At 55.8% G+C, this 13386-nt stretch overlaps 3 protein-coding genes across 6 annotated transcripts; all 3 read right to left on the minus strand.

Moving 5' to 3' along the window:
• Positions 1–5049, minus strand: DCDC2B (doublecortin domain containing 2B). Of its 4 annotated transcripts, XM_058718238.1 has the most exons (9): positions 4410–5049; positions 3474–3525; positions 2939–3015; positions 2568–2699; positions 2133–2279; positions 1976–2015; positions 1185–1320; positions 673–776; positions 1–421 (listed from the first exon to the last, which is right to left on the minus strand). In XM_058718238.1, exons 1-9 carry the CDS (start codon positions 4676–4678, stop codon positions 206–208), a joined length of 1173 nt encoding a protein of 390 aa, XP_058574221.1. In that variant the 5' UTR covers positions 4679–5049; the 3' UTR covers positions 1–205. The 4 variants fall into 4 exon arrangements, with proteins under 4 accessions (XP_058574221.1, XP_058574220.1, XP_058574219.1 ...); XM_058718237.1 differs by lacking the exon at positions 673–776 and having other exon boundaries at positions 1–138; positions 1185–1416; XM_058718236.1 differs by lacking the exon at positions 1–421 and having other exon boundaries at positions 521–776; positions 1185–1416.
• Positions 5050–5157: 108 nt separating this feature from the next.
• Positions 5158–7970, minus strand: IQCC (IQ motif containing C). The gene is made up of 5 exons (XM_058718234.1): positions 7757–7970; positions 7195–7338; positions 6700–6964; positions 6351–6469; positions 5158–6230 (listed from the first exon to the last, which is right to left on the minus strand). The coding sequence occupies exons 1-5, from the start codon at positions 7796–7798 to the stop codon at positions 5406–5408; spliced, it is 1395 nt and encodes a 464-aa protein (XP_058574217.1). The 5' UTR covers positions 7799–7970; the 3' UTR covers positions 5158–5405.
• A 120-nt stretch (positions 7971–8090) lies between these two features.
• CCDC28B (coiled-coil domain containing 28B) lies at positions 8091–12362 on the minus strand. Its single transcript, XM_058718240.1, has 6 exons — positions 12232–12362; positions 10810–11000; positions 9521–9687; positions 9202–9395; positions 8977–8999; positions 8091–8284 (listed from the first exon to the last, which is right to left on the minus strand). Exons 2-6 carry the CDS (start codon positions 10971–10973, stop codon positions 8230–8232), a joined length of 603 nt encoding a protein of 200 aa, XP_058574223.1. The 5' UTR covers positions 10974–11000; positions 12232–12362; the 3' UTR covers positions 8091–8229.
• Positions 12363–13386: the final 1024 nt, after the last annotated feature.

The following is a 13386-nucleotide window of genomic DNA, read 5'->3' on the forward strand; positions in this document are numbered from 1 at the left end:
GAGGATAGTAAGTATTCTTTTATTATGACAGACCTGCTCTCAAGTTTGTAGTCTCTCTTGGCTACAAAGGTTGATTGGCTCCTCTTCTCTCTGGCCAGATAATCCCTTAAGGACATGGCCTCCATGGCTAGGGCTGCTCTGTTCAAAGGAAAGTAAGACTAGGATGTGGGTTTAGGAGCAGAAGAGTGGGGCAGGGCTGAGGGGGCTACAGGGTATCCTGTGAGCCCAGGCGGGGCGCTGGGTCCCCTGGAACAGGCTGCTGGAGGCAAGGATAAATGGTGGCTGCAGAGTGGACGCCCCAGTTCCCGGCTGGAGCTGCTGGTGCCCAAGATGGCAGAGACAGGGCTGAGGCTGAGATCGCTGCCCCAGTCCCAGGCTGCTTTTCCAGGCACAGGGCCTCGTCCACCATCTGCGCTGCCCTCTGGAGGAGGCGGAAGGCCGTACATAATGGAGCATTAGCATCCCTTGTCTCCAGCCCTCAGCTGAAGTTTCTGACCCCAGGAAAGGAAGAGACTAGAAATTTGGATCTGCTTTTCATTTAACTAGGTAGGAGGTTGGGCTTGGAGAGTTTGATCTGCTTACAGTGCCAAGGGGGAACTGCCCCTGGGACCCAGGGCTGCGATTCCAGCTCAGAACTCCTGAACCAACATACTGCTTCCAGCCCCGGCACACCTGATCCAAGGGTTCCTCTGCACAGGTGTCTTCATCATCTGGCACTTCCTGGGCCCCCGCTGTCTCCTTCCTTGGGTGGGGAGCCGCATATACTCCTTTGACTCCTGATGAGGGACGCAGTGCGGGCTGATGCCCAGGCTGAGGAGCCATCATTCCCTTGACCTTCTCTCCCAGCCCCTCCCCCTGCCCTCCTCTGAGCCTTGCTCCACGTTCCCTACTACCTCAGAGGATGGCAGCATAGCTCCCAGGCAGGCCTTTGGCCTCCATCCCTTTCAAACCCCCCGCTGAAGTTTCAGTGCTTTGAGTTTCCCTGTGCCTCTTTCTGTATTGCCAGGTCCCTGCGAAGAGGCCAGGGACCGCATGTGCACATGGGGGAGCAGGAAAGATTTGTGCTGAGGTCAGGGCTGGCCCTGTACCCAGGCATTCTGCCCCCATGGGCCTCTCCCATGGCAGCAGGGACCATCCTGGATCCCTGTCAGAGGGTGGGTGAGAGGGTCCCAGGGTCCCCTCACCTGATGGAAATGAGAGAGTGGGGAGCCTGCTTCTTGGCTGAATGGCCTGCTGGCGTCTGGCATGAAAAGCAGATGGCTCAATTTGGCTTGGCTCCTTTGTAGAGGGCTGGGTTGCCTGTGCCCCGTGGCCATGGGCCTGTAGAGGGAAGACTGGGCTTGGGCTGTGGGTGCTGGCTCTTCTTGCCTTCTCTCCTGCCAGGCCATGCTTGAATGCCCTTGGTGTCTGCGGGAGCTTGGGAGAGATGCCGTCCATCTTCATATTCTGCATGCTCCCTCCTGGCTCCCTCTTCCCATCAGGCTGCCTTATCCAGGGACAGAACAGCTGGTGCCTGGCACTTAAGAAGCCCAGTGAAGCCAGGCTGTGCCCCCAACCCCCCCAGTGCTCACTGGCTCATCTTTCGGGAGGGCTCAGGTCTGGGATCAGCTGAGGAGCGGATAAGCTCCTTTGGATCTTGCTATGTCAGATATGCCAGTTTTTCTCCCAGCATCCAACCTGGCAGACAGGCTTTAGGACCAGCAACTCAGTCTAAAGATCTTCGTGGAGCCTGGTTGAGCTGTCTCTTAGACCAGGTTCTGGTCTGGCCCCTGCCACTCAATAATTGTGTCATCCTGCACAAATTAGTTCACTCCTTTGAACTTCAGTGTCTCCACTAGAAAATGGGAACGATAACCTCTGTTTCACAAGGTGACTGAGAGGACGCAGGGACATGTGGTGAGAGCCTGAGCTGGAGGAGAGGTCAGCCAGTCACCCCTCATTTTTCCTGCCTCCCGTGGCCTCCCCCATCACCTACCCGCTGCTTGTGAGGCCTAGACTTTGGGTCTGGAGGGTGCCTGCAACAAAAAAAAAAAAAAAGAAAAAGAAAAAGTTTATAGTAGGCAGAGAAAGGCATGGAATCAGGGTGGCTTCTGCTGCTCTACCCTGCTACCCACCGCCTCACACATACATACCAGCAGCCCCTGGGCAGTGAGGGGCTAGGCACCAGCAGCTCCAGATAGGGGAGGGCCTTGAACTCATCCTTTCCCACAGCCACATAGTAATGGCCATTCACCAGAGCCTCTCTTGCTGACAGTGGGAGCCCTTCCAGGGTGCAGAGTCTGGGAGAGAGAGGTAGGTGGGTAAGGGCCAGTAGACTAGATCCCTGTTCATATTTAGCAGACTGTGACGGGTTGGGTACAACTATTCCAAGGTACCCTTTGGCCACTTGCCCTCTGGACATCTGGGCCAGTCTCTTAGGCTCTGCCCTGGCTCCAAGGGCTCAGCATAGAAGGAAGTGCCATTTGGGGAAACATGTTTTCTTTTGCCTTGTTGTCCTTAAGGACAGCCGAAATCTGTAGGGAGATGCCCCCCAGGGACTTTTGGGTCTCCTCAGTCCCCATACTCACTTGCACACAGCTCCGGTCTGTAGTTTGGCCTTCTCAGTCAGGAGCTTCAACACTGTTTTCCAGTCCTCGCTGGCCACCTGGGACAGCTTCAGGCTAAATGGGGGACTTAACAGGTCCCCATTCCTGAACACACTGGGACAAAGAGCAGCCTGGTAAGGAGAAGGGTCCCCAGCACTCCCCACGTATGAGAGGAAGAAGGGTAGCACAGGGCCAGAAAATGGTCTAAGAACATTGGTCCATTTTCACCCATCAGGCATGTTGGGACTTTTTATATCCCCACCAGAGACCAGGGGCTTCTGGAACAATCCCACCCACATCTTGGTCTTACTGAAACAAAATCTGTGCTCCTGCTCCCCGACACCAGCACTCACTGGATATAGCAGGGGGAACCTGCCGGTGATCGTGGTCCACAGGTCCCATCACATGGGCAGTGAGTCTCAGGAGGATCCTGAAACCCAAGTCAGGCCCTCAGATCAGAAGACAGTTGAGGCCTTTGGTTAGGGGTGGGTTCGTCTGAGGTGGGTAGGGTGGTTGAAGGAGGGGACAAGGAGGGATGGGACTGGTCACACCTTTCACCAAAGGGAGCTTCTCCCTCCCTGAAGTCACATCCCAACCATCCCCTTGCCCTCGTGTGTTTTACAGCTTCCTTTTTCCTTTGGGGACCACAACCTGGAGGTAAAGGGAGAGGCTGGGAAAGGAGCAAGGGATAGCATCTTGAAATCCGCACCCCAGGAAGGGTAGTAGCTGGCTCCAGAGAGGGTGTGGAGAGTGCCCCGCCTCCCAGCAGCAGATCCTGCTACTTCCAGGGCCCCTGACTTCCCAGACCGAACTGGGAACAACCCCAAGAGCAGGGAGAAGACAGAGGGCTAGAAGCCAGCACCCACCCACCCACCCACCCCCACTCACTGATAGTCTGCTGCTCTTTCCACCTGGAGCCTTCCGTCCAGGGGGTAAATAGCTGAAAAGACAGATGGGTCACAGGTCATCTCGGGAGCCTGGGACCTCAACACCCTGCTAGCTGCCAGAGTGAGGGTCTGGGGCTCAGCTTAGCAGGTATCCATTCCCACTGGGCCAGTCTCAAGACACCTCAGTCCAGAAACATCCTGGCCTTTGAGCCTGCCTTAGGGCCCTGCATCAGGCTGACCGCCCAGACCGGAGCCTCAGACAAACCATTAAGATTAAAGGTCAAGAGAAACTAGTTCATTAAGCATCTTACTGTAGCTCAGAAGTTTTCTCATTCATGAGGTTTTATCTCATTTTCTAGAAGACTGAAAGCTAAGTACTCACCTAAAGTAACACAGAAGTAACAGGTGACAGGGCCCACCTTGGGCCCTGACTTCCCACCCCTTGCTCCTTATGCTACCATCAACAGCTCAGTAGCACCTGGAAGCTCAGATGCTCAAATTCTTTTCCCGTCTTGGAAGGCATGGCCCCACCCTGCAAAGGGGGTGGCCCCAGCCCAGTGGGGAGCATAGGAGACCTAATCACAGCAAGGAGGAAGTGCTAGATGGGTTTAAGTGTTTGGTGGTGATGGTAGTAGAATCCAATCAAGAGCCTTTGGAAAAAGGGGCTCAACCTGCTGGAGAATGTTCTGGTCCTGACGGTGGTGGGCATGAACATCAGACTTCACCCGGAGCCATGACTCCACTATTTGTTGGGTACTCTTAGGCAGGTTTCCTTGATTGTCTTCTAAAGAACAGGGATAAGACCACCTCCTGCGTAGGGCTGCCATATTCCAGAAGAGAACACGTAAAGTGCCTGTACGTACATAGTACTGAACACGTGCTACTGTGCTTGCAATTACCTCCCTCCCAAGGCCCTAAGCAGCCCCAGCCCACTCACTGCAGCTTGCGGAATCTTTCAAAGCCAGCAGCCACATATTGCCCTCCGTTCTGCAGGTCCGCCAGGTCCGTGACAGGGTGGCCATGACAAGGCGTATAGAGGGCCCGCACAGCCACTGGGGCCTGCACAGCCGATGTCACCTCACAGAGGAAGGTCTCCAGGGTGGGAAAGCGGCGTTGACTCACCACCAGCTGGCAGCCTGGGGAGAAGGGGTCCCCATTCCGGTATACCACTACCCTCTTGGCTGCTGGATTGCCACCACCGGCCATAGTGTGTCCTCGGCAAGAGACGCGGAACTGTTGCCAGGCAACTAGGCAGGCTGGGAGCAGTGCCAATCAGAGGTGGAGTCCTGCACCCTCACCCAGGAAGGTGAGGAGAGACTCCGCAGGAGCATCTGTTTGTGTTCGGGGTCTCATCCAGCCACACAGAGTAGGGTGGATCTGATCACTATACTGGAAGGGAAGACCCTGGGGCTCAGTGAGGGAGGCAATGGTGGAGATTGCACTGAAACACAGATGTTCCGATACTGGATAGAGGGAGGAATTCTCTGAAGCTCTCTGCCACCCTGCAGCCCAAGGGCTGAGCTCAAAGGTGGATCAGCTTTGGGGACTGTTCCTAAGGATGGCCAGTCTGCCCCTGGACTGTGGTTCCCAGCCAGCACTGGGGAAGATGCCCCATGCCAGCAGGAAAGGAACACGTGGGCCCCAGTGTCTGTCCTAAACAGAGGCAGAAGACAAATACAGCCAGGTGCAGAAGCCAAGAAAAACCTTTATTCTCCACCAGGCTCCCCACTTTACTTATCCCAGGTAACTCCCTGCCCCCAAATTTGGAGTAAGCCACAGGCGGAAGATGAACGAGTATCCTTCTCCCACCCCTCCTTATACCGGTGCCAGCTCTCTGCTCCAGCTTCTCTTAGCCCCATGAGCCACCAATGGCCAAGGGCAGGAGGTAGAGCTAGTACCAGGGAGCAAGGATGAGGCCCTGGCTCCCCAGGGTCTAGCCTGGTGGTCCTGTTTTCCATGGCTTGTCCTTCCAGTGGTCCTCTCCTGTGTGGGCAGACTCTGTCAAAGACAGTTTCTTAGGTGGCCTCGATCGCCATGGTACAGCCCTCTGGTTTGTCGATTGTTCATGGCTAGGTTCACTGGAGGTTCTGTCTCTGGAGCTTTTCTCCCTAGGGATCTGGCCCTTGGGTGGTTTAGTCTCCCAGAGATCCTGGCCACCATGCTCTGCCAAGGTCTCATCCCAGATGCCACGGTCCTCTGAGAGGTCCAACTCTCGTGGCCTAGCTCTTTGGCAATCAGGCTCTTCGCGTTCTGGCTTTCTGGGAGACTTATCCTCAATATCCGGGTCCTCACCGAGTGTGGGCACCTGCATCCTGGCTTTTTCAGAACAGTAGCCCCTAGGTTCGAGGCCTTTGGGGATCTGGTCCTCTGGGACTCTCATCAACTGCAGGCAGGGCCCTCCACGGTGTGGCTCTCTAGTGAGCCTGTCTTCTAAGGCCTGGTTATTGGATAGTGTGAGCAGCTGTGCTCTAGCCCTCCTGTTGCATGGATCCCTGTGCTTGACCCCAGCAGTGGTTTTGTCTGTAGTGGCCAGGCTTTCCAGGGACTTGTGGGGTTGTGATTTCAGCCTCCAGGAGGAGTTATCTACATGGTCTGGGTCTTTAATGGTCCTGTCTCTGTAGAACTTGTCTTTCAGCGGTGGGCTTGTTTGTGACCCAGCCCTCACACAGGTCTGAGCCCTGTGGTCTGGGCACATGCTGGGCTTGTCTCTCATCTGGCTCGCCTCCGGGGATGTCAGTGTCTGTTTGAGAATTAGGTACTGTTGGGGAAGAGAAAAGACACTGTACCAGGCAGGACTGTCTGAGCATAGCAGGAGGCTTTTCCCTAACCTCCTCCCTTGGCCCTAAACGTGCAGAAAAGGCTTCAAATTAGTGGCTACCTCCTTACGGCTATTGATGGCCTGTTGTAGCCACAGCAGTTCCATGGCCAAGTGGCTGTGGTGGTACTGGAGTTCCTGAAGCTTGGTCTGGCTGTGGGGCAGTCCTGGACCTACAGCTTCTGTGAAGGAGGGAGGGAAAAAGGGAGAAGGCTTTTAGGGGTATACACTGGGCACTGGCCTATCCTTTGGCCCTGACACTCTCCTCCTGCCCACCCCTAAGTTGCCCTTAACCAGGCATCGGGAAGAAGAGAGATGCAGCTTATCTAGCACAAGCCTTTGGCGTTTCAGATGGGAAAGCTAAGGCTCAGAGAGCGTCAGGGGTTTGCCCTCAGTCTAGGCAGAGAGGTACCTGGGTTTTCCATCCCTGACATAGCTCTGGTCTCGTCTTGGCCGGGATTCCTGGCTTGCCTGCTGTGCTCATCCTGAGGCGGGGGACTGTCACCTCTGCAGGGAAGACTTCCCGAGTTTGCTGAGCTCTGTCCTGATTGCTTCAGCATCATCTCCCCAAAGACAGCTTCTCTCTCAGGTTCTTTACATGAGAAGCGGCCCCGCCATTGCTGTTCTGGATTTGGTGCCCTCTCTTGGGGTTTACAGGTCCGATGGGATTTTGCTTTCTGAGAAAACAGAAGTAGGAGAACCCGACAGCTAAACCTTCCAAATTTCTGGGTGCCAAGATTTAGCGTATAAGGCAGTAAGGACTAAGGACTGGGATATGAGGAGTGGAGTCTGCTGGTCCTTCCACTGAGAAAAACTTGTCAACAGGAAGGGTGGTTTCTACCGTTTCCTCGAATCCCCTGCCCAGGTCCCTCCTTTCCCTCCCTTCTTCCACTGGGGTGTGTACTACCTCTGGGAGAAACTCGGGCCTGGGAATCCAACCCTCTGTCCACTGAAGCGTGCCCAGGTCACCCTCGATTTCGCGTACAACAGCCTCATACTCATCTCGCAGTCTCTGGATGTGGCGTCGGACCAAGAAGCCCCGGACGCAGGCCTGGTGTGGAGAATAAGGGGAAAGAAAACGCTTATCACTGCAAAAGTGGGGGGATTCCTGGAGGATTCTCCTGGAGAGCTCATCCCAGTGACTCTAAGAAGGGACCTGGCCGCGGGAAAAGGATAGGTGACGCTGTCAGAACAGTCTCCGGGGGTTCAAGGGAGGATGCTGGACTGGATCCCCCTCTTCGATTTGAGGCCCTTCCCGCCACTTGCTGGATCCCGCAGGAACGTGTGGTGGGAGTGGAAGGCCGGTGGGGGCCCGTGGGTCCCAGCATTCGTCAGGGCGGTGGGGGTGGGTCGGTAACTCCGGAGGCGGGCACGAGGGTAGGTGGCCGAACGTGGTAGCTTCATCTCGTTCGAAGACCCCAGTCCGAGACCCCGTGGTGGGAATCATGCACTCCCAGCCCGCTCCGCACCTGCAGCACCGACACCCCGCGAAGCAACCGCTCCCGCTCCATCCGGGCGCCAACGGACCGGCCGCCTACCGCGCGCCTGCGCCGTGCGTCACTAGTCCGCGCCGCGCAAGGCCCCGCCCTCGCCGTCTCCACGGCAACCTTGCTCCTCCCGCGGTGGCCGCCAGGTCCTGGCACCTGCCTCCAACTCCTGCTTCCAGAACTACGCTGGGAATTCCAGCTCCTGAGCGGTTCCGCCTAAACCAGTGTGTCGCGCATTGGTGTCTCTGCGGAGGCCCGGGCCTGCGGTCCCCGGCCGAGTAAAGGCGCAAGGAGGGGAGGGAGCACACGGAGCCGGTGTCTTTCTTTCTGGTTTAATTTCATCCAGCGCCCCCCTCCCCCATAGCACCTGGGGGGCCGCGGAATACCCGATCGAGTTCGTAAAAAGTCACAGTTTGAAGGGAATGAGAGAGGCAGTCTGGTCCTGGGTCCGACACCTACACAGCTGACTGCTCCTCAGGCTCGGCATTCTCGGCCAGGTGCAACTTCTGTCTGTGCCAGTCAAGGATTGCGATGCCTTGGACCCCAGTCTTTCCAGCCCTGTCTCCCCATCCTAAACAGGCTTAGTTTCCTCAATTGCACAAAGGGGTAGGGGCGAAGGACTCAGGTGGTCTGTGGTCCAGGTTGCAGTCCACACCTGCCCTTCTTCCTGGGTGGCTTCCCTCCCCTCCCACCAGCCCCCTCCCCCTCCCCCTCCCGCCTGCTCTTTCGCTCTAGATCATGCAGTCACATGCACCCGCACTACTTCTGGCTGAGACTAGATGCGGAGATCATCTAAATCAGTGAAAAATAATTGTTGAATGTTGAAAAAGTAGAAAGACATCAGGCAAGTTTTGCCATGGTGTCAGTAAAGTACTTGCAAAGATTTTCTGCCAATGTGGGGCTTGAACTCGTGTTCCTGAGATCAAGAGTACCCTGCTCTACCGACTGAGCCAGCCAGGGGCCTCACTTGCAGAGATTTTCATAAGTAGATAAATCACATTCCCTGCAATGGCTTTTCTCCTGATATTCGGGGGAACTCTGCATGGGGCAGTTTGTGGCCAATTCTGCTTTAGCAGGACTGAAAGGGGAGATGTTGGTTATATTGTACATACTCCTAGAGGGTGGTGAGGAGAAGAAAACTGATTTCTTCTGTGGGAGGTGGGGACACATGTACATGCTGCAAGGTCCCTTGAAAAGGATACATAGAGTTACTAAGATCTTCCAGCTGTCAACAGAGAGAAAAGGAGGTTTCTGTCAGGAGAGGCACCAGGCCCAGACCCAGATGCTTTTCCAGCCATCTTCTGGTGGGGGTTGAGGCTCCATGCACCCCCCAGCTTTTCACCCCGGGTCCAGGACTAGTCTTAGGATGATGTACCTCCCCCACCCTCCAATGTCCCCAAGAACCAAAGCACCCAGCCCTGACCCACATTGCTAAGCAGCTGGTCCAGGTTTCGGTCGGCCATCGTCTTCTTCTGCTCCTCTGGCAGTCCCTCAGTGACCCCGTCCTCTTCCTCCTCCTCTTCCTCCTCTTCCCCACACACGTCTAGGCTGAAGTGCAGCCGGGCCAGCTTCTCCTGCATCTCCCGCACGTGCTCCAACTGCTCAAAGGAGCATTCCTTCCCTGGACAACACCTGTCTGAGCCCTGGGAGCAGCTTGGGACCCTGGCCCCAGCCACCGCCGAGACCAGGCCCTCCAGCCGTGTCTGCCCCCGCCCCCACCCTCTCAGCCCAGCCCATGGGACTCACCGAAGGCCTGCAGCCGGCCTGAATGAAAATCATTGAGCAGGTTCAACAGTCCCCCCTCCATCTCATAGACGTCCGTCCCCTCGGTCAGAAACGAGTGCTGCAGCGGGGTGCCTGCAGAGCCACCCCCACTTCCGGCCAGCACCGGGCGGCATTTCTCCTTGCCTACCCTGGGTGGGGTAGGCATGGACCATGGTCACAGGGTGGGGGCGGCCTGGTACCCCAAAGTCTTTTATGCCATCTGTCTATGCACTAATTCATCTTCCTATCTACTCCCGACCATAAAGGGATGTTTGTTCTTCTCTTCTACCCTGGCACCAGGATTGGGAAGGGAAGGGAGCGGGTGAGGAGGGGTAGGCAGAAGAGGTCAAAATAAGTCTTTTTCTGCAGATGACACTCATAGCCAGAACCATGCCTGGAAGGCGGCTTTGGGGTTCTCGTCTGAGCCCTGCACTCATTCCTCCCGTGGCTTTGGGTGAATCACTCGTCCTCACTGGGGGCAGTTACTCCTTATTGCCACTAGAGCCCTCTTACCTCTCCCAAAAATGTCTTTCTGCGCTCCTCTTCTATTTCAAAACGGTTTTGAATTTTCTTTGTCCCCAGGAAAGCACTGAAGGACCCTTCCCAGTCTGCCCCTCCCTTACCCACCAGAACCTTCTCTTCTGTCTCATTTCCTCTGTTCCTGCTCCAGCCCTGAGCTTCAGCGACACCCTAATGTGGTCATCCCCAGCCATATCTCTTGGGCAGGTAGCGTGCAAAGCCACAGGGAGGCACAGTAATGGGAGAAAGAACACCTGGTGTTTAGCGGGACACTAACAGGGACACATTTAGGGTAAGGTGTAAATTCCCTACCATTAAGAAAAATTAAGCAGAAAATTCAAATCGTACTCCTGAGCATCCCCTTACCATCTCCTGCTCCATGACACTCCAGGGCCCCCAACCACCTGTGATTCTGGGAACCTTCCAGGCAATATATTTCTTCTGTACGTATGTCAGGCAAGCCCTTCAGCTTAGACATTGTCTCTGCCCGATGTGCCCCACAGCCTGTCACTTTCCGGCAGCACTGCTCACTCCCTGGTGAGGGCATCAGCACAGTGTGGGATCCCAGTGACCCATCTAGCCTTTTCCCTACACTGAGGGCAAGGACTGGGTCTGAGGCATCTCTGAGTTCTTAGTCCAAGGGAAGGCATCAATCACTGCAAAGTAACTAGGCTAAGGTTGGGTTTACTTCCTTCCCACAAGGCTTGAGTTGGGGTCCCTCCCTCCTTGCCCTACTTTTCTTCTATACCCACCTCTTGAACTTGGCTCGCTGCTTGGGGGATGGCAGATGAGGGAGTCCCAGGGCTAAGGAGCCGCTGTGGCTGGTGGGCACAGGGACCCTTCGTAATGTGCCCGGGGCCTGGGCTGGCTGGGTCAGGCAGGGCTTGGGACTCCTTTTCTTCTTCTTGTCCTCCATTGGATGCTGGCTGAGCCTCAGGACCCACTGAGACAACGAGAGGCTAAGTCGTCACTTCCCCCAGCAACCCCTGAGAGCTGCAAAGGAAGGGCCCTGGGAACTTCTAACTGTCCCCTCATACCAACTGGGACCTCTGTCCCCTTCTCTGTCAAGTATGGGCAGGGCCAGATGTCGGCGCCTCACTGCTAGGGTCTTGGATGTGTACGTGAAGGACCTTCCGTGGCCCATCCCAGGTCTCCCACCTGCCCTCCAGCCCTAACTGAAAACCTGAGCCCTGCGTGAAAGGGCTGGACCAGACACCGTTCCTCTGCTGTTGGGATTTTCTGTCCCAGGAGCTGAGGGGGTGGACCTGGGAGAGGAAACACGGAGGGGAGGGGCAGGGTGGATGTGAGCTGGCCAGTTGAGGATTAGGGGTGTCTTAACTAGACCTTCTTCTATTTAATCGACTGTCCAGGCAGATGCTGACAAACCCTGTCAGCAAAGGGCGGTGACCAAGGTGTGGGTGGGGGCGCCTGGGAAGACCTCGGTGTCAGGCAGTGGATGGGGGACGGAGGGAGAAGCCACAGCCTGCGGGACAGGGTTCACTTCACTGTGGGTTCCGCTACTTCTACTCTGGCATCCCTCCTCTTCCGCCCACCCCCAACCGCAAACATCAGGCAACTCCCAGAAGTTCCCTGGGACAGGCTTCCTGCTGCTTCACCGTCCCCGGTCAGAAAGGCCCTGCTCCGCTTCAGCGGTGGGTGGTCGGGCAGCTGGCTGTCTTGGCCTCCAACAATGGCTGCGCCTGTGGCTGGTACCGCTCAGCCTCCGGTCCAGCTCCACCCCCTAAGTCTCAGGTCTGCCGAGGTCCTCCCGATGGAGGCCCGGGGCCCTTTACAGGGGCTTTCCCCAGCTGCTCACTCCAGGCTGCAGCCACCAAGCCCGCGTCTGCACTCTAGGACGGTGGCGGCGGCGGCACTGGGGGCATAAGCATTGAAATTGGCACCCGGCTGGCTGGTCCCCAGGGGGTGTGTGGTGGAGAGGAGATAGGAGCACGTCCTCTGCCATGCGTTGCTGCAGCTTGGCCCAGTTAAAGTCTTGATAGAAGAGCAGGAGCCCCTGCTTCCCAGGAATGGCTGGGGGCCACCTGGGATCTATTTCCTACACTCAGTCTTCAAAGCCGTGTGCCAAATGGATCCCTCAGCTGGGGAGCATCGAAATGCAGCATCGGACCCGCGATGTTCCACACCCCCCCACACCCCGGAAGCGGGCAACTGACCTGGAGGTTTGGGGTCTGGAGTGAGGCAGAAGCGTGGTTCCCTCCGCCCTTAGCGCTCCCCTCCTAGGGAACTGAGCGTGTGGAAGCAGAGCTTGCAGGAGGTAATTTGCATTTAAAGAGAAAGTGACCTTTTTTTAGTGCTTGGGAGATGGGAGGAGCCTACAACAGTTACCAGACTGCCCCTCTCACTGGACTTTACCTGCCCACCCGAACTAAGGTGGCTATGTTTGTTGTGTGATGGCAATCTAAAAATCTCACTTTTTCATCAGTTTTGGGGAGAAGTTACAGTCCCTTACAAAATGGTGCTGGCTTTGTCAGAAGGCCAGGGTGGAGGGATATGGATGTGGGGGGGGGGGTGGAGAAAATGGACAGACACATGTAAAATATATATAAACATACAAGATATATATATATATATATATATATATATATATATATATATACACACACACACACACACACACACACACACACACACACAAGCCTATAAGCAGCAGCAGCAGCAGGAAGAAACTACAAGAAAAGACAACCATCTATTGAGTCCAGGTCCCCTGTTAAGCATTTTATGTGCGTTTGATCCCTGTAACAATCCTGCAGGAAGTTACTGTCATTATCCCCTGTGCTGAAAGTCAACTATAGTCTTGAGGGCAATACCACTCACTCCACAATACCCAGACACTCCTCACTGGTAAGCAGCGGAGACTATATTCAGTCACTGATGAAGTGGTGGGACCACGCCTCCTCCCTCCCCTTCCCCAGTTCTAGGAGACGCGTGTGGGGAGCACCAGATCAGAGGAAAATCGGTGCGATTACCTGGCACTTGACCCCAGCCCCCAGGAGGGAAACCCGAGCGCCACATGGAGGGTGACCCAGCGCTGGCCGCACTGCCTGGGAGGCCAGATCAATGGGGCAGCTATTTAAAGACCTGGCAGAGGCTCCCAGCTCAGGTCCCCAGAGAACCATCTGATGCAACAGGAGACAGGCTTATCCTTGGCCAGGCTGCCCTGCGGTCTCAAATAACTGCCCCAGGGCAATGTGCAGAGCCCCATTGTTCACCTTCCCCTACAAATGGGCAGGAACAGCTTTCCTGCACCTAATCCTTCCCACAGGCACCCATGCAGGGGCTCTTTTCCAGGTTCTTCCAACACCTAGACT

The sequence above is a fragment of the Neofelis nebulosa genome, chromosome 2 (assembly GCF_028018385.1).
Source record: "Neofelis nebulosa isolate mNeoNeb1 chromosome 2, mNeoNeb1.pri, whole genome shotgun sequence".
NCBI lineage: Eukaryota > Metazoa > Chordata > Mammalia > Carnivora > Felidae > Neofelis > Neofelis nebulosa.